At 40.2% G+C, this 21,013-nt stretch overlaps 1 protein-coding gene across 1 annotated transcript in view; it reads right to left on the bottom strand.

Annotated features, from left to right (window-relative positions):
- The window catches only part of Ahr (aryl hydrocarbon receptor), a 39,643-nt gene extending 19,428 nt beyond the window's left edge, over window positions 1-20,215 (bottom strand). Inside the window, exons 1-2 of the mRNA XM_051175095.1 lie at window positions 19,874-20,215; window positions 8,140-8,327 (exon numbers count right to left, since the gene is read on the bottom strand). Of these exons, the coding sequence (XP_051031052.1) occupies window positions 8,140-8,327; window positions 19,874-19,935 (250 nt within the window). The 5' untranslated portion in view covers window positions 19,936-20,215. The remainder of the gene's footprint in view (window positions 1-8,139; window positions 8,328-19,873) is intronic.
- Window positions 20,216-21,013: the final 798 nt, after the last annotated feature.

Below are 21,013 nucleotides of genomic sequence, written 5' to 3'. Positions count from 1 at the left end.
TTATTAATGGGCTTGTGTTGGGGTTAGTAACCATTGTAATCAGATTTAGCCAGTCTTTAAGGACCATGTACAAGCTATAGAAAGAAAGAACTAAAAGAGAATGTCAAAAAGAGTCAAGAATATGAACAGGTATACAAAGTGTTACAGAGACTGTGGTGATGGTGAAAATAAGAGCAAGCTCTTCATGAGGCCTAACTCTCAGGTTTGAAATGTCAGAAACATGCCATTTGGTGTGCATGATGAGTGAATTTCTGAGAATGGCCAAGGGAGGATTCTACTACAAACAGTCCAGACTGACATTTCTATTGTCTAGTCCTCAGTAAAGGTCTAAAGTAAACATTGAACAAACATGAGTACAGAAACAGTATGTGTACTCACTCACTTCTCAAGGACTCCCCACCAAACTCCTCTGTGCTATTTTAGAAAACTTAACTTTACGATCACACTTCTCAATCCAGGCTAAGTCATTTCAGCCTTTCATAGCGTTGTCCTTTTTAGTTTTAGTCTCATAACTATTGCCTCTCCCTTTTTAAAACTCCATATTAATAGTCTTTTTTTTTTCATGTTCATGTTGCTTAAGGAATCAATGGAGGAAAGCAACTGCTTCCTACCGTTACATGTACTCTGTATACTGAATAACCGATGATCCTGGAGCTGTAATCTGTACACAGCACTTCCAAACTATTATGTCTCATTTGGTTTCCATAACAATCCTATGAGAGTGGAACTGTTTGTATAATGTGATATAAAATTTAGACATAAGGAGAAGAAGAAACTTTCTCCGAGTTGTCAGACTTTAAGAGGTGAAGCCTGGATGTTCCCAGTGTGCAGGCAATGACCCCCTTGTCCCACAGTTCTCACTGAGTGAACCATTTTTCATCTTTAGTTTTCTTGCCTTTAAATGAGAGCAATGCTATCACTTGAGATGAATTCTGGAGAGCATAAAATAACATGCAGCCTACTCATGGACAGTCAAGGACCGAGATAATAAGCCCTTCCCTATGTTTACATACCCTGGAACCACTACAGAAAAACTTAGAATAACCTGTACTGGGGCTAACCATTTCCTCATCTTTAAATGGAGAACACTGGTGAAAATCAAACAGAATTACTATGGTGACTACATGGCACCTGAAATCTTTCAAATGTTAATCAGTACATAAATTATGTCTATAATCCAATGTCCATGATCCTTGAAATTTAACAGCACTGCAATACATAACAGTCTGTAGAAATGAAATGTACCATCCAAAAAATGTCACTGATTCTGGCACCTGAGAAGCACCTGCCAAACTTCTAATAGTAAGCTACATACCTCCTTCTGAAGTGACAGGAATATAAAAATAAGAATAGTAAAATGCCAAAGTATTTCAAGAATGTCTTCATTTGGAAGTATCTGAAGCAATTAGATATTACACAGGATCGGTTATACTCGTGATGGAGTTTAGTGTGTAAATGCACACCTCTATCAAGCAGCCATATCCCAGTACCCATGACTCCAATCTTAATTCTACCAACATTTACCCAATTTACATTTTCTAACCTAGTATTTTCCTCTTTTGTACATTATATTAAATTATTAAGACAGAATGCTGGACTATGGTAAAGTATATCTTGACCTTTGTTCTTATAAGTTTACTTTCAAATTGAAATGTGGCATGATACAATTTTTGAGGGAAAACTACATGTGTTTTATTTATTCTAATATTAATTTAATGTATTTTACAATGCTTATCATTTCTTTTATTTATTTATTTAATAAATATTAAAAACACAATTTTTATTAATTTAAGGAAAATATCCCAACATAATTTATTTGAATGGATACATTTCCAAATAATATACCAAGTGTAGCTAGAAGGAATTTTCTATATAGTCTGAAATAAATGGTACATTTTTACTTTAATATAGAGTAAAGTTTTCTTCTACATATGGAATGTACTTTTAAACATATATTTATTATTGTGTCTTGGGTGTTTTGCAATATGTATGTCTGTATACCACATATATGCTTAGTGCTCTTACAGGCCAGAAGAGGGCACCAGATCCCCTGGGACTGGAGTTACAAACTTTTGTGAGTCATCATGTGGGTACTGGGAATCAAACCTGGGTCATTTGGAAGAGCAGCAAGTGTTATTAGCTACTGAGCCACCTCTGCAGCCCCTGAAGGGTGTCCCTTCAAGGCAAGGTGAGAACCGCATTTGCGTTTGCAATAGTACTTTGGGAAAGTCACTGCTTTTCAGCCGATCATTTTCAAAGTGATGAAAAGTCAGTTCCATTCCGAATTTCAAGTGAAAACTCACTTCCAAAGATCTAGTTATCACACTTCATGTTACACATTTAGTTTGATAAATTTTTTTTTCTACAAAAATCCCTGTCTGCATTAATTCAACAAGAACAGAATTGTCTGTTAGTTTGCGGCTTTTGATAGGGCCATGGATCTTACTGTGTCACACTGTTAGATACAAGAGTGGAATTTAAAATGACTTTGAAATGCAGAATGTGATTAATAAATTAATTATACCAGTTACTATGAAACTTTCACCGATAATAGAGTCATCTGGAAGGCATATTGATTCAAAGATTGGTCCCTGTCAACTTCCAACTCAGTAGCTCTAAGATTGCACTCCACAGTTCACACTAACAGTTTCCAAGCAATACTGCAAACCACTGACAGAAAACATGGGCTTAGGAAATGGTTTAGAAACTTTCTGGGTTCCAATGTTTTCTAAAATCACTATAGATTAATCACACTCAGAGCACTCAGAGATAATTCCAACAATTCTACCAAGATAAAAACTGCAGCTCACCCTTAAAACTGACACACGGAGTAAATACACAAACACACTATATCCATGGCTCACATCCTCCCAAGCAAGCAACAGCTGTCTTCCCTGAGACATCTAGACTTGAGCAATGTGCCATTTCTAACAAGAGAAAACATCATGGGCAAGTAATGACCACATGTTCAGCCAAGAGATTGTAAAGAGCTCATTAGCAAATTCCCACCTGTGTTGAAGGGCAGCATCTCTTCAACATGGGGGTCCTTAGGTGACATTAGCACTGGGCCCCTTAAGGTCCCTAGGCATATTAAGTCAGTTTTAAAAAATGTCAATATTCCATAAGACATAAGTATAGTTTACATGAGAATCATTTTAATTATAGAATTCACTCACAGAGCCCTTATTCTCAGCATTAAGTCACTTCAGACCACAGAGCAGGCAAACCTTGTTCCTGTTCCTACCCACATTGAGAGGGTGAAGATGCTGTGGCACAGGAAGGTTGAAAGTCCTCTTAAAAGACAAAAACTAGCCTACTGAGTGACACCTGCCTGCTCACTCCCATCTTAGACATGACATCCTCTGCTGTGTGCTTCCTCCATGACACAGAAAGGAGACCTGGCCTAGAATCAATGGGATATTCTGTCATACGACAATAAAATGCACCCAACATCATGTGGGAAAATGTGAAGCTAGAAAGAACAAGTTCATGGTAGACAACTGTCGGTCCATTAACCACTACTCCCTCAATATGCTCCCTTTCTTCCCTTTTGGAATGGCGACATATAGTCTGTGCCACTGAATGCTGGAAGTCTGTGGTCTGCTTTTTTCGTTTTAATTTTACAGGGGTGACAGTTAAAATATCAGCTTGAGTCTCAGAAGAGGCTCTGGACTTTTAAACAGTGTTGAGATTGCAAAAGACTATCTGGACTTCTGAATTGGACAGAATGCACTTTGGATTATGCTATGGCTGTAAGCCTATGGGGCTCAAGGAGTAGAAAGAGGTAATTTGAATGAGAGTGGCCTTGTAGGCTCATACATTTGAATGCTTGGTCCCAGTTAGTGGAACTGTTAGAGAAAGATGAGGTATGGCCTTATTGGCTAGATGTGGCCTTGTTGAGCAGGTGTGGTCTTTTGGAGTAGTTGTGTCACTGATGGGCCTTGAGGTTTCTAAAGCACACACCAGTCCCAGTCCCAGTCCCAGTCTCTCTCTCTCTCTCTCTCTCTCTCTCTCTCTCTCTCTCTCTCTCTCTCTCTCTCTCTCTCTCTAACTGCAATTGTGGATCAGGTGTGAGCTAAATGCCACTGCTCAAAATCCATGTCTGCCTACCTTCTCCTAAGTTGACCATGGATTAACCCCCTTGAAACTGTAAGCAATCTCCCAGTTAAATGTCTTCTTTTATAAGCTACTTGGTGATGAAATTTTATCACATAAATAATAACTCCAAGACAATATCTAAATGCAGAACAATTTGAACAAACTATTTATATCTTGAAAATTTCAATAGGTAGTAAGAAAACTTCATTCAAAATATAAATGCCAAAATTATTCTTAGGAATAAATTGTTAGCTGGGAGTGGTGGCACATGCCTTTAATCCCAACACTCAGGAGGCAGAGGCAGGTGGATCTCTTCAGTTCGAGGCCAGCCTGGACTATAGAGGGAGTTCCAGGACAGCCAGAAGCCAGAGCTACATAGAGAAACCCTGTCTCAAAAAAAAAAAAAAAAAAAAAAAAAAAAAAAAAAGCTAAATAAATAACTAAAATAAATTGTTACCCTTGTTACCCATAATAAGGTTGGCCATCAAGAATCATAGTATCTCATGTTTGATAACTGTGTAAGAGAAGTAGTTCAGGAGAAAAACAACTTTCTGTTGCTGCCAGGCAATTTCAAGACCTGGATACAGCCACCAAAATCCTGGTCTCTGAAACTAAACTCCTTTTGATCACAGTCATTGACCTTCTTGAGTACTTTCCACATGATACAGAGTAGATAAAAGTTTCAAATTAACGACTTGAAACTTTACTCTACCTACAACATGACTAAGTAAGTAGTCCTAAGTACTTAAAAGTTCAATTCTGGGAAGCTTCACTTAATTAGGAATGGATAATCATTAATGTTGTACCTAACATTCAACTGCTGCTTTACAGACAGTAACAACAGCTCAGTCATGGCTCCCAAGTTTAAGATCAATTCAAGTGGTATTATTTGAGCTTGCAATAAATAGATGTATTTTCTTGGAAAAATATCTATTGTTATAGTAAAACTTGAGCTTCCTTTCTAGCAAGATTGTATGATTACTCGTTTATATTGTTCTTTCCGCAGGAATTTACACACCCCCTGTTTGCATCCTGTTATTCATTTTGAGCTTCCCTTCGCTTCGCTACACAGCTTCCTTAATGGAGGGACGGTGAGACCAACCGTGGACAGGCAGCCGCAGGACTGTCGGAAGCTCCTCATCACCAGGTTTGCACAGCACTGCTCTGTGCATGCAGGTACTATGCTCTACTCTGACACACTGTGGGTCCAAGTGGGTATATCATTTTCTTTTTAATTAGAAACAAGCTTGTTTTACATGTCAATCCCAGTTCCCTATCCCTCCCCTCCTTCCCTGTTCCCCCAACCCCATCTTATCCCCTTTCTGCTCCCCAGGGAGGGTGAGGCCTTCCATGTGGAGTCTTCAAAGTCTGTCATATCATTTGCTGCAAGGTCTAGACCCTCCCCATGTGTTTAGGCATCCCTCTATGTGGAATGGGCTCCCAAAGTCCATTTGTACACTTGGGATAAATACTGATCCACTACCAGATTCCCTGTAGACTGCCCAGTCCTCCCAATTAAAACCACATTTAGGGGGTCTGGGTCAATCCTATGCTGGTTTCTCAGCTATACAATTGGGGTTCATGATCTCCTCCTTGTTCAGGTCAGCTATTTCTGTGGTTTTCTCCAGCCTGGTGTTGACCCCTTTGCTCATCACTCCTCCCTCTCTGCAACTGGATTCCAGGAATATAGCTCAGTGTTCAGCTGTGGGTGTCTGCTTCTACTTCCATCAGCTACTGGATGAAGGCTCTAGAATGGCATATAAGGTAGTCATCAATCTCATTATAGGGGAATGACATTTAAGGTAGCCTCTTCACTATTGCTTAGATTGTTAGTTGGGCTCATCCTTGTAGATTTCTGGATATGGTCATTTGGTTTTAACTGACTTTTATCCCCTCACTTTCTGTCTAATGTCTGTTCTCCTATACCAAACAGCTCAAGGTACTGCTCAAAGTGAATACACACCATTAATGCCTGCCCCTACATACACATTTATAATCTTCTTGAAAGTTTGTATATTTTGGTTTTTCCTTTCAAAGGCAAAGCAAAAAACTTTAAAAAACCATCTCTGGGCTAAACTAAAACACTGTCATACGTTTTTAACACATTTGCTCAAATACTTACCCCTTGGTAAAAGTAACTTAGTCAGCATAGAGAAGGCATTATCTAGAAGGCGCATTTTAACAAAAATTCCAGATAACTTTCATGCACACTGAAGTGTAACACCAACACAATGGCTTAAAATTAAGGATAATATAATTAACAAGGAATAATACAAATAGGTAATAAATCTGAATAAAATAAAAACTAATTAATGAAGGGCTGAAAAACACTTAATAGTCCTGGCAAACTACAGCATTGCTAATAAGGCAGATTTGGTCAACAAGACATGTTTAAACATGCATGTGTGTAAATAAACATATGTTAAGCATACAAATATCTTAAAGATAGTAATTATGTAATGCTTACGTGGTGTAGTAGGTATCCTAAGAAGCTTCTTTTAAAAACAGGGAACAATGTATATATTTTCTCATATATACATGCACACACACATACAAACATATACATTATTTTTCAAACACACAAACATATACATTACCTTTCACACACAATCCTCAATATAAAGGCACAACAAATTGAAAGGTACAATGATTGAATTCAGTAAACCTTTTCTTAAGTTGACACAGAGGCCCCATGCCCTGTACACGAAATTCTCTGAGGCAGAGACACAGCCTACATCAGGGAAAAGTGAATGGAATCTGGTACAGCAGTGAACATAGTGTATAAGGGAACACTGAGGTTCAGGATACCAAAGCATTTTCAGGTCTCTACCCACAATCAGTGACTGACCCTGCAGGTCCAGGGATGCTAACAAGCCCATTCAGTGCTGATAATGCTTGTCTGGAGATGTCACTGTCGGCACTGTTGAGAGCCAAGGGTGTGCACACAAGTTCTCTGGACTTTGCAAGTAATGGGAGGGACAGAGCTACAGTCAGAAAAAATAAAGGGAATCAAGAAGCCAGGGCTCTGTGTTAGCTCTACCAGGAGGAGGCTACTGCAGACAAGGATGCTCAGACACACCACAGAGCCGTGCACAGTGAGCCAGGATCAAGGGCAGAGTAGGATGGAACTGCTATGAAACTATGCATGATCTCACTACTGTAGGACTCCGCAGTATAGACCACATGAGGTCACTGATGTGGGAGTTGGTATGCACTGCAGATCACATGGATCACTACCATAGGAATCAGTGTACATTGATAGATTGCAATTATTAACACATAAACAAAGAAGCATGCAGTCATAGTAGCTCAAACAAAATACATCAAACCATATAAACATACATCTAAAGGGAAGTGACTTCCTTGGCAAAAAAACACATTACAGACATGAGTGGATGCTGCCTGCTGACCTGGACAGCCATCATCAGCACCACCTGAGTTTACAGAAGGCTAAACATCTGCATTTCAGCACGATGCCTAATGAGTGATGAGCACACTTCAGTAAACATGATGCCTAGTGAATGAGGAGCATACTGCAGTTTGAGCACACCCCAGAGCCCTTCTGCCTCTGTCTCCCACAGTGCTAGGGTTATAGGCACATGAGGCCACTCCAAGCTTTTAAGTGGGAATTGAAGATTTGAACTCAGATTTTCATGATTTTTACAGCAGACACTCTCCTATCCACTTAGTTATAGCCCCTGGCCCAATCACGTTCATCAAGTGTTTTGTAATTTCTTCTAAAAGCAAAGCCTGAGTATAACTTCTAAATATATGACTTTCAAAGAATGATACCATATATCATTCAAATGGCTATATTTATCTAATGAATGAGACAGAAGGGTTAATTTAACAATAGTTACAAAATTAGCCTTGTCAATTATTTTTATGACCAAAAAAAAAACAGAAAACAAAACAAAAGCAAACAAACAAACAAAATGTTTTCACTCACAGATAGTTTTAATAGTCATCAACATTAAAAGAAGCAAACTTAACATCAGAATTGTACAAGTTACTGCAGCAAAGTCACTCCTGTTGTCTTACCATCGAAGAAGCTCTTGGCCCTCAGGTAGCTGACACTGAGCCTAAGAACCGAGAGTTTGTCCAGCTTGTTAATAACATCTTGTGGGAAGGGCAGCAGGCTGGCCAGGCGGTCCAACTCAGTGTTCAGCCGGTCTCTATGTCGCTTAGAGGGATTTGACTTGATTCCTTCAGCGGGGACTGGCTTTACTCTGAAAAACGAAGATGCACAAAAGCCTTTAGAAAATTCAGCAGGTGCACTATATCTCCTCAGACACATCTCTAAGAGAACGAACTTTCAAGATCTACTTCAAGTTTGCATAGATTTTGCCCAAATTTTCCTTCTACATCTTAATGAAGAAAAACAGGGAAAGGGGAAACCCTTTATTGAAAGCTTACAGCCTCATCATGGGGAAATACTACACGCATCTTACAAAAATGCTTACTCGCTTCATATATATGTAGTGTAGTAACCATCAATGAACAAGTCTACTAGGCTTTATTTTCCTCTTGAAAATAGCAGTTAGCCAAAGGAATGGGAATTTCTTTACTGCAGTGTATTGAAATCACACTTGTGCTGTCTTCTAGAGAAGCAGCCCAGCATTGCTTCTGAAGATGACAGAGAAGCCAGAGACAGAGGACTAGATGCTTACTGTACACATCCCACTCAAAACCAGTTTCCCCCATCCTTCTGGAACCTGAAGATGATCTGCTACCCACCTAATATAGTCCTTAAATACAAACAAGGATAAATTTGAGTTCCGGTATTCATATTTGTTGCATGTCAAATATTAGAGGCAATTTCTACTTTAATGGCTGGACTAAGTCTACATAATGATTAGCTTTATGGTTTGCTTCTCAATTAAAAAGCCACGGAGACCCTGACACTGTAGTATGATGTTCCTCTAAGAGAAAAAAACAAAACAAAACACAAAGAAATAAAGAACGGAGACAGCCATGGCCAAGAGATGAAACTGAGTTTTACAGAAAGGCCTTATCTGAAACTTCAAATTAATAACATAATGTCAATTGACAGATCAGAAGACCCCCCCCCCGCCCCGCTAAAACAGAGACTATAATAAATGCGATGGCTCAGTGGGAAATGTGCCAACCACCAAGCCTGTGAACAGAGTTCAACTTCCAAGATCTACATGGAAGAAAAGATAAGAGATGCCCCTGTGCTATGCTGTTCTGTTATCCACAAGCATACCATGGCCTCCATGTGTGCGCCCATGTGTGTGTGCGCGCACGCGTGCATACACACACACACACACACACACACACACACGTTAAAAAGAAACTAAATAATAAAATTTTAGACCACATCTTTACACTTGCCATAAGATCCATACAACAAAGCCATGTAGGACACAACAAATGAAAGTACAATGTCACACAAAACAGAGGCTGACTGGGTAGAGCAGCACCATTTTGACTGAAAAAGTATTTCAGATAATTTATATCTTTAATGATATAAATGGAGATATTTCATATAGAAAGAAGAAAATTCAGAATTTTAACATTTTTTACACTCCATTAGAAAATAATTTCTTCAACATGTCTTTCTATATTAGAATCCATATTATTTCTGTAAAAAAAAAAAAAAGTAAAGAGATACACAGACAAAACTCAATACCTTCTTTAAAGCGTTTGTATAATTTCTTATTAAACAGAAACTGGTGGTGATTCCTTATTTATTTCTCCCATCCATATGCATATAATCAAATTTAAATCACTTGCAAAATTTCATTATTCTATTGTGTATCTGCCTCATCCTGTAATCCTCTCTCTAGTGGTGATTAAAGACTGACTTTGCCACTACTTATTTAGATATGCCCTATCCTGGTCTGACCACAAAGATATTATTCTACTATGTCAAAAACTGTTGCGGGAGCTACATAAAGTAAAGAAGTGCTTAAAAATGGCATCTGACTATGACCCTGGGTAAGGGTGAAGTGAGGCCTAAAGCAAGAAGGTGAGAAGGAGGAAAACGAGAGAGGGGGTAAGATGGATGAGGTCACATTCTTTCAGGAAACACTGAATGCCTACATTGTACAGGTGCAGGACATTAAGATGTGAAATTAGCACACAAAACCTTCCATTCTTGTGTTGCAGCTGGGTGACAGGGAACAAAAACCAATGGCCACACATACAATGTTTGCATCTGGCGTTAAGCAATCTAAAGCAAAGTAAGGAAGGGTTGGTGGAGGTGCTGACTGTAACAGACAGGAAAAATCTGTCTTATGTTTCAGTACAGACATGTACAATATGGCTAGAAATGGAGGAAAACTAGATTCTGACATCTGAAAATTATCTCAAGCCCTGAACTGGGATCTACCCTATCAGTTCTATGTTTTGCCATGCTGCCCTTGGTCACAGAGAATATGTACAACAAGGCAGGACTCATTTAAGTTCCAATCTCATGGTCAGAAAATTCTTTCTAAAACACAAATCTAACGGTGCTTCTCTGGTTACAACTTTTAGTAGCACTGAGTCCCCTGGTTAAGAGAGGTGCCCTCATGATCTTTCTAGTTTGGCTTTGCTCTGTGGACTAACATATTCTTTGACCATTATACTCCAGAGCTAAAAAGTCCTTTATAGCTGTCAACATGCACTTTGGTGTGCTCATGCAACTCCTTGCTCTGACTCACTCCCTTTAAGTCGACAACGGAAGACTTTTGTAAAGGGCCTTTATGACCTGCCTTGCAATAGACTGCCTAACCTACCCCACATCTTCTGAATCTTACTCATCGTGCAATGTTCCATTAAGGAATAAGCCATATAAATAATTTGCATTTTCAAAAACTGCAAATTCAATCTCGTCATGCACTCTTAATTGCTTTGCAGTAACAACCATGAAACAACTGGGAGAATAACATAAACAGATGCAAGATCCCTGAGATGACACAGAGAAGGAATAGTAACCAAGAACCACAGCCCACCAAGCACTGTCTTGTGATGGCTCTTGCAGTATTGAACCCTGTACTGGATTCTGCGACTGTTTCTTTACACAAATCAGAAGTGTCCACCATTTAATGTGTTAGCATGTACCTTATGCAATCAATGTTTAATATGGGACCAAATTTCCAAAATTGTTAAATAAAGTTAAATCAAATAGCATATACTTGTTTGTATGTTGCTCTTCTTACTGTGCAAGCACGATTATTTCTGTGTTCTCAGCAGTGCTCAGCATAGTACTTGATACAGACTGGAGCCCTAACGAATCTTCACCAGCTAGAAGCATTCAGATTAATAATCAGAGTCTGACCTCAGGGTGTGATTGGGAGAGTGCGGAGTACCTAAGGAGAGATGTAAGCGGGATTCAAACATTGGCCAAACTGATATGCAATGGGAGGGTAAGGAAAACAAGAATGAGGAGTGACTGCAAATGACTCTGAGACTTACAAACATAACTGATTCCTAATGAGAGGACCACTGAACAAAAGGAAGCTTGAACAATAGTGACATTTAGGGATAGAGCTAAATAAGAGATAGGCAAAGAGGACAAAAGATGGTAAGTCAGATGGAAAAAGACAAGGTTAGCATATATGGAGTTCCCGGTGCAAAGTTAAATGCAGAGAAAGGTCTAGAAAACTTGGGCTGAGAAGGGCACCCTAGACTCAGTAATGTAACTCTGTGGTATGTTTCCTCAGGATTTGAAGCTCTTGAACTATCAAGCAGGTGAAGAAATATGTCTAGCTTACTTTTCCACTGATAATTTTTGAGATTTTATAAAATAAAATTATTTTATAAAATATTTCATATATCTTCATATGAATGGATGACACACAGAACACTACAGAATGGGAATAATCCTGTAACAAGAGCATAGACCTGGGGTACGCTGGTATATTTACTCTTGTCTAGGCTTTACATCTACACTGCCATGCTTGCCAACCATTATTTAAATAAAAGCTGATCCATATAAAGCTTGGATTAAGGAGAAATGGAGTTTCTAATGAGGCAAAGACACAACTCATGATTTGTTGAAGCATTAACCTCAAAAATGCTGTTCCCACCTGTCTATCGCAGGCTCCAGCTGAGTGGAGGCAAATAAGTTTGTTTCCAAAGTCCAGCTCACTGTATCTAGTGCTGGGTTTTAACGCCAAACTGCCCGCACTCTCTAAGGACTTCTCGGTCTAATCTACACATGTTAGGCTCAGCGTTTGTTCCCCATGTTTCTGGGTTTTAATGCCAGACTGTCTGCACTCTCTAAGGACTTCCTCATCTCATCTACAGGTGTTAGATTCATCATTTGTACCCCGTGTCCGAAGTAAAGTGGAAAAAAAAAGTGAACAATTCGACTTAATCATAAGTTAATGTTACTACTGTAGGTGCTTGGCAATGCAAACTTATGGTTTCGGTAATCCTAGACAATTAAAGTGGTGTCTCCTCAACAGACACCAAATTCTAGATTCCTAGCTCACTCTGTTGGCTTCTCCCTCTATACTAATCTGCTCTCACTGCTTCAGTATACCTACTAGTACTTGAATACCTCTAGTCTACTTGAAGGTCCTCATTCATATTTCCTGGAATCTGGGCTTCCCTTCTTATTACCTTGTGGGGTGCTACTCTCTATCCAAGAAATATGAAGTATTTCTCAATAAACCCCTCTACTATACTAGCTACACCCAACTCCTTCTTTTCTCATTAACATGATTATGATAAAAGGTCACATAATAACAAGTATGGCCACAAATAATGAAGAGATTCACAACATTCATGCATAAATACATAAATGCATTGAGCTGTACAATAAAACAGAAGTATTTCCATATTGAAAGAGCCTTTAGGTAAAAATTTATTTTAAAGCAAATTTTACTTAGAAAACTACTATTAAACATGCATATGGCTGTAGAATTATAATGTTTATTTATTTACATAGTCCATCATTTACATACTGGTTAGCATAGAAGCTCAAATTCCTACTTCCTTAATCTTCCTTCAAGATTTTAGTGTGTCCTCTCATACTCTAAGGTTAACTATGCTGCTATTACAGTTACTTAAATGGCCTCAATACAGAACCACGGTATTCTCTTTTTGATTGGATTTAAGACCTGCTCCATGAAATGGAACCCATACCTGATAATGCCAATGAACCCAAGAACCCATGGCTAGATAGGTTATGAGTCCTAGGGAAAACCCACTATTATGCTGTTAAATGGATACAGCAATCAAATGACTCCTAATGACTTATCGACACACCCATAGATTAGAGCATTGCTCAACTGTAAGGAAAGCAGCTTCTTGTAGCAGTGGATAGCCATTGGCAGGTACCCACAATAAGCAAACATGTAGAAAATAAAAAAGAGGTTAAAACATGTGCTCAACCATAATTCAGACGTTTATATCCATATGCAAGAAAGGACAGAAATATCCTAAGAGCCAAAGGTGGTAGGTGACATCAGGGCAGAGGACATATCAACCCCACAGAGACTGTGACAAAGCCCCTACAAAAGCTCAAGCCAGCCAAAACCCAAGCAAGGAAGAGAGAAGGTCAGCCTGGTCCCCACCTTCACCTGAGAAGCTATATAACAATAAGATAACACTTATTGGACTTGAAGAAAAAAAGTCAAGTTTTCTACAATGGAGTGACACACACCCAGGAGTAGCTGGCCAAAAACATAGATTAGATGGGGTTTAAGATATATATATAGAGAGAGAGAAAGAGGAGATGAGGGAGTTGAATGGGTAGAGAGGTGGAGAGGATCTGGAGGTGTTGGGGAGGAGAAGAATACCTTCAAAATACATTGTATACAAGTCTCAGAGAAAAACATATTTTTTTTTTTAAAGTGAAGATGATTCCTGACTCTGGCCTCCACCATGCACACATGGGCACACACACACACACACACACACACACACACACACACACACACACACACTGAGTATGGGATTAATTTTAAGATGGAGTAAAAGAAAATACACCCAACTCTTAAATGCCTGCATTCTTCAGTTTGTTCCCCCAGCCCCCATGCATGGGCATTTTTCAAATTTTCAAGATTTTCAAATGCAAACCATCATAAACTGTGTACTTAATTAAAAACGACAGGGGTGATGTATGACATAAAAAAGAATTTCATTGCTAGGCTAGTTAACCTGATGTTTTAATTCCCTATATGAGACAAAAGGCATCCACAGACCTCTGAGACTTAAAATTCTCTTGCCACTGCTTTGTTGCTAATCTCTAGTTGTGATGGGTTCTTTACTTTCCTGTTGCTTTTGGTCAAGGAAAGATTTATGTGTAAACAGCAGAAACACATAGCAAAAACACAAGAAAATGAAATACGTCCTAGAATGATGGTTCTTCGGGTGATTCTGAGTTTGGGATGAATGCTCTTTCTTCTGCTTTCTTATGCACATGCATATTCTTTTTGAGTATTACTGCTTGAGCCCAAATAACAGATCCAATATACTACCTCACTAAGACAAGACCCAGAAAATGTTAAGTGATCATCAACTAGTCACTTAGTAAACCTCAGACACTATGGAGGAAGCTCTGGTCCCTGTAAAGACAAACAGCAGTTGTGCTTTTCCTACCAGGACCAAGCATATTCTATACCAAGACAAACAAGGATAATGCATTGCTCACTGATATCGGTGATTTAGCAAAGATGCTCAAAAGTTCATAAAGATGCAGGCCTCTAAATCAGGTGTTAAATATAAACATAAGCCAGACAACAACAAAAACTGACCTGATTAACAGCAGTGAGAAACTAGGCCTCATCTTCTAGTGTGGATCTGTGTTTTCTTCTGTTCAGTTTGATGTGAGCCCTTGTATTTCCACCCATCCACAGGATAATTGATTCATAGTGGCAGAATACAACACTTCTGCAACTATCCTTCTCTTTCAGAAATAAATACAAAGGAAAACAAAGGCAGAAATCCTGTTTTTCATCAACCTAAGACCTTGCACATACATGGAAAAGAATATGAAGATGGAAACTGGTAAGAATTACCAATGTATACTAGTGGGAGGAAAATGCAATCACAGAACATTACTTATCTCACAGCAAAGAATTTTTACACAGTCAAACACAATGACACACTGAAAGCAGATTTAATACAAAACTCTTAGGTTAGGGAGATGTGAATAAAACTTAGAGATGGGACACTAAAGTCCTATGGAAGGCATCAAAGTCAATGCCCAGCACACTAATGCAAGATGCCACTGTGTGTATATTGCTGACATTTTAAATGTGAATGCATGTTAGAGGGGTTGAGTTCAAAAGGAGAGAAACAAACTGTAAAATATTTGACAAAGCAAGTCAATATGGGAAGGGGAAAATCCAAAACCTACATCCTACTACTGCACACATGCACAGTCCCAACACACAAACTCAACCACCTCCAGTATTTGCCTGTAAAACTGGTAATATTTTTCAGTAAAATACACAGGGAGAGGAGTGTTCCATAGACAACCAAGGGAATGTAATTCACAAAAATCTTATAATTTGACACTATATCTGAATGCAACACTTGATCGATTCAACCTTAGAAGCAAACATACACTTCTGTGCCCCCACATTCTACCTGCAGATGTTGGTCCTGTGGCAATAACACATTTATGTGAGAATTTACAAATGTCCAGGGTATTCTCTAAAACACCAGTTAAATTACTGAAATGTTAGAAGTGATAGGATGTCCCCTGAAGAGGAAAATACTGAGGATACTCAATAGAACACAGCTCAATTATCAAAATGCTTTATAAGGGGTAAGTGCGCAGTACAGGAAGATGGGGAGATAGACTCTAAGAAGAAAAGACACGAACACAGATGTAAGAGATGAGCAAGTATATTCAAGTCCTCAAATGGCAAAGAAGTGTTTTCAGCCTCAACACCATTAAAAAAGATGCAGCGGGCAACAAGAAATTCCCAGGACAGAGGCTATCATGCTCACTGACTAACCTGGTCAGCTAGGCAGTCTTGCCTGTTGGTCAGAACATCAGAACATTGATTTGGAGCCAACAAGTAGAGATTTACATCCAAAGTCTGGTTTTGGACAACATGAACCAGCTTTGAATGTGAACCTTAGGTCCCAGTAACATGTCAGAAATGACATTGTTTCCATAGTAGCACTATGAAAATGAAATTAAACTATACATGGAAAATCCTGTGATCAACGCTCCTATTAGAAAATATTAAAAAAGAAAACAGCATGCTTATGCTATATTATACTGCAAAGCAAAACAGATAATTTTTAAAGAGTTTGAAAGTAGGAGAGTACTTTTAAGATTTACACAGTGACCACTTCTAAATAACAATGTTAAGTACAGAATAATGGCATTAACAGAGGAAGGCGCCTGTACTGAGTTCACTGGCTGGGAAGGTAAGAGTGGGCCATGTCTATAAGTGCTGACTCAGGCCTGCAACACATAGCTAGCAGTGCTTGGAGAATAGGCCTTCACTTAGGTTTCTGGCAGCCTTCCGTTTCCTAGTTTAACTGTAGTGCAGAGTGGAGGAGACTGTCCTGCTTGTCTTAAAAAAAAAAAAAAAACTTTGAGAAAGAGAGAAAGAATAAGAAGTGGGGTAGAGATAAGTTGCAGGAAGGGGAAAAAAATACAGACAACAAAAACTGTGACGGGATTAACAGCAGTGAGAAACTAGGCCTCATCTTTTAGTTTGGATCTGTGGTTTCTTCTGCTCTGCTTGATCTGAGCCCTTGTGTTTAGACCCATCCACAGGCATATATATCTACAGCCTCAACACAGACACCCTCTCAATAATGCTATTTGAGAGAAAAGGATGAAGGAAAAGATTAAGCATCTGGAAGGACCTTTATTCTAGGTGCTCTCTAGAAGAGGGCACCACACCATAGGTCTGTGGAAAACAGTATTACATAACAAAACTTCTGGTAAGGTTTATTAAATAGGTGAGGCTCACGGTGTTTGCACAGAATGAAGGGCTTTTACATTCCTTCGACATCACCAGCACATTAATAAGGCAAAAAGCTATGATCAAATGTGTACCTCAACAGCAGTCATGTGACTCTTGAAAGCTACAGCCCCCACACCCCACGGAGGCTGGCTTGATTGCCACCACTACTGCCTCATCTTCCAATGCACACAACTTACTAAGCACCTATGATTTGCTAGCAGGCTTTACTAACTTTCTAAAAATGTGATGAACTAAGATAGGAGGAAAGCAATTCTGTCTTAATAAAACTTCCAGAATGTACTTAAAGTTATAATGGCCAGAGCAATCAATCATTCCACAGCAGGTATTTCAGCCATCTTCATGAGTTGGAATAACTCAACAAATACAGAAAACATTTTCCTTTCCAAAGAGAATAAGCAAGAACAGGATTTAAATGAAAACATTTGCTCATTTTCTGGAGCAGACTTACTAAGTGTGGGGCAGCTAGCTAAGAAATGTTGAAGAACTGTCTACTCCCGGGGCAGTTTTTGGAATTTTGACCTTGAAGATGAGGATATGGGCTGGATGCACGGTTGCTTCGGGCCCTTTAACTTCCTAACTTTCATTGCACCAAAGAGGAAGGAAACAATTATTCACAGTCAACTGTATATTCACAGTCAACTGTATACAAGACACTGTACTGGGATGAAATTGAACATTTTTTCAAACTTAGTTCCTACTAAAGATAATTGCCATGGTGAGACTGGCCACTAGAGGGGGCTTATTTTGCCTCCCGATCCTTCAGGTTAAAATCTTGTCATCTACTTTACATTTAAGTGGGCATTTTTCAAAACCATAGAATAACAGTGCATGTGCTCTCTGAGTAAAACAAAATGGCTACCCCATAAAGGATCCAAGTTAAGTAAAATGAGAAAGCATGGTCACCCCAAAGATGTGTTTTCCCTGATGTTGTGGTTTTTGGGGCCTCATGGCACACAAGTTAATATTTTAAGTTTAAGATTCATATTAAAATTTAATAACCTAATTGTTAAGAGTGAACTTGGACTAAGTGCATTGTAAAGTTGACCATTTCCCATTCAGGGGGAAAGTGTAAGGACTTTCACTAGATGATATAAGCTCTTGTACAAAGCTGGTGACCTTTAAAACACTTGAAAGGTTAGTCAATTCAGGGTGCTCAGTCAAGATCTGATAAACTGCAGCTACGGACCAAATAAAATCAAACTACGTGAGTGGGACCACAGTTTAGTTATAAATTATCAAATGTAGTATGTTACAGTGTGAGGGAATAATGAAAATACTGAGACAATATAATAAAAAGCTGTGTCTTGATCCAAAGGGAAGTGTTATGTGTTAAAAGGGAAGCTCTCTCTCTCTCTATTAACTAGAAACTAAAAACATTAAATGTTATAACAAATAAAAACTAAGACAGTGAACCTTTTGTAGAAAGTACTTCATGTCCTTAAATGACACAATGAATATAGATAGCTTAAAAATCCACAAGGAGCTTCAGGTTGTTTGTTTGTTTGTTTGTTTGTTTTTTGCCCATGTTCATAAAATCTGAGATACAACTATTTCTCCTCATGCTGAGTTAGTATTGCTGTTAATGAAAACATGGAACAGGTACTTGAAAACCCTCAGGAACAATGTCAAACTGAGCAAACACGTTTTAATAAAAGAAACCATTCTACAAACAGCAAAGTACTGGAAGTCGGAGGCCTCAGAAATGCCTAGGCAGAAAACTGCTGAGTCGGTGATATTTGCGTCTGATACAGTGTACCATAAAACTTCTGAATTCTGGTGGCATCATTTACCCACAGACTTCTTCTCTCAATACTAATTTATAAGCCGAGATATGAGGAACCAGGGCAGGTGAAATTCTTAAAGAAAATTAAAATTCACGAATAGCAAAACTTTTAAGCCAGTAATCAGTTGTAAGTAGTGTATGAATCATACAATGTTATTTTTCCGGTTCACTTGTGTGATAGATAAGTCGAATTTTAAGCAAAATGCGCACTACGGATTGCCTGAAAGTGTTCCTAAACCTATTTATGAAAAATTGGGCAATGGTAACTTGTAGAAACGCCAAGATATTATTGATGAATGCGTCAATACAGCCAACTCCTAAACAGAAACCTGTCTCAAGCATGAATCTGTTTTTTCTGGGGAAAGTTATTTATAAGTATTTCTCATTGCACATAAATACCCTCATCAAAACAAAGACCAAAGACTGTAAACCCGTGCTAGAATTGGCAAGACATTTTTAAGTGAGGGAAAATGAATTATAGATAGATAATGAGAAGAATTTATAAGTAAGTACAGTTATTTCCTCTTTTCTTCTTTTAATTTCATAGGTTCCCAAACCATTCCAAAAGGAAGAAAGCTTCACCAAAGGGTGGCTTAAAAATGCTACCAAGCCGCCAGGGCACCTGTCCACTGCAGGCTGCAATCTACTATCAACTCTGCTCTATACTGAGCCTGCAAGATTGCTGCCTAGCAAGTAAAGGAGATAGCAAAACAGAAGGCTGGCTGTTGAGAACAGAAAGGAATTCCTTCAGAGGCACAAGAACCCCTCCTTCAAAACCCGCACGTGTTTAGCTCTTCCCAGCACCTCACCTCAGGAGCTCAGGTCACTAAGGATCTTACACGTCCTCTAAAGCTCACCAAGGTGGCGAACTGGAGAGGAGAAGGATTTCAAGACAGGCTTAGCTAAATAATCCAGAGCGGCCTCAGGTAGGTCAGACCTGTCAACGCATCGGGGCATCGAAGGTCGCCAAGCTGCGAGGGTGCGGTGCCCTGGGCGGGCATGGGTTTTAAATGCACTGGCTGGCAGCCCGCGTGGGGACCTCCCGTACCCTCCGATCGGCTGGCCCGCCGTCACTCACGTTTTCTGTACTGGCTTGCGCCGCTTGCGGCTGGCATAGGTGATGTTGGCGCCGCTGCTCATGGTGCCCGCGCCCTACCCGCTCCACCTGCGGCCCGGAGGCGGCGCCCGGCCCGCGCGGCGCCCAGGTGAGCCGCCGCCGAGGGCGGGACCGACCGCGACGCGCAGGTGCGGGCGACAGAGGGGACGCGGGGCTGCCGGGGTGGCCGCGGAGGAGGAGCCCGCACGCCCGCCGCGCCCCGTCCCGGGAGCCAGAAGGCGCCGCGGTGCTCTGGGACTTCCCGGCTCCCGCCGTGTGCCGCCGCGCCGCTCAGAGCCCGGCTCCGCTGCCACCTCCGAGTCCCGCCACCGGTCCGGTCACGGGCTCGCACAGGGCTGAGCCCCTCCACAGCACGCGTGGGGCACGGAGCGTCGAGGGGACCGCACTCAGGCGCTGCCACCAGCCTCGGACCGGCTCCTCTGCAGCCGCGACCCCGCGCAGCCCGGCCCCGCCCCTCAGTCCCGCCCCACCTGCTCGACCCCGCCCCTCGCTACTCCCAGGGGGGCCCCACCCTTTTCCCAGCACGTGATGACGCAGGACGTAGTGACTCCCTGCCTTAGCTGTCTTCCAAGTGGTTCTGGAACTGAGGAGGTGTTCACCCTGTACCTGTTTTTCGGCCTAGAAGGGGTGTGAGGCCAGAGTATGCCTAGGCAAATTCCTTGTAGCCAGACATCAAGATGTACCAAAGACTTTAGCTACTCCTAATTGCATCATCTAATTTTTGATAAAGAATTGCAACGATAAATACTGCAACTAGAGAGCATTTTGGTAGGGATGGCTTTAGAAATGTCCTACAAAGTCAAGGCATGTAGGCTAGGAGCTTTATAGTCCTTCCCTCTCACTTTTTTTTTTTTTTTTTTTTTTTTTTTTATCTTTTCCTTCAAAGTAGCATAGGAGTGCTGAGGCATTGGAGAATGGGTACTAAGACTGGTATGACCAGAGTGGAGCTTGTGGTAGTCTGGCAGAGATGGGGAGAAAAACTGGAATGGATATGCAGGAATTGTAGGAACAAATCATAAAGCCTTGATGAAGAAACTGGGATTAAATCTGAGATAATGGAAGTCTTTTAAAAGGTTAATTTGGAAGATGATTTTCCTGCTG

The sequence above is a fragment of the Phodopus roborovskii genome, unplaced genomic scaffold, assembly GCF_943737965.1.
Source record: "Phodopus roborovskii unplaced genomic scaffold, PHOROB, whole genome shotgun sequence".
Taxonomy (NCBI): domain Eukaryota; kingdom Metazoa; phylum Chordata; class Mammalia; order Rodentia; family Cricetidae; genus Phodopus; species Phodopus roborovskii.
Note: the sequence above shows the minus strand (reverse complement) of the source record. Positions and strands in the feature narration are given on the sequence as shown.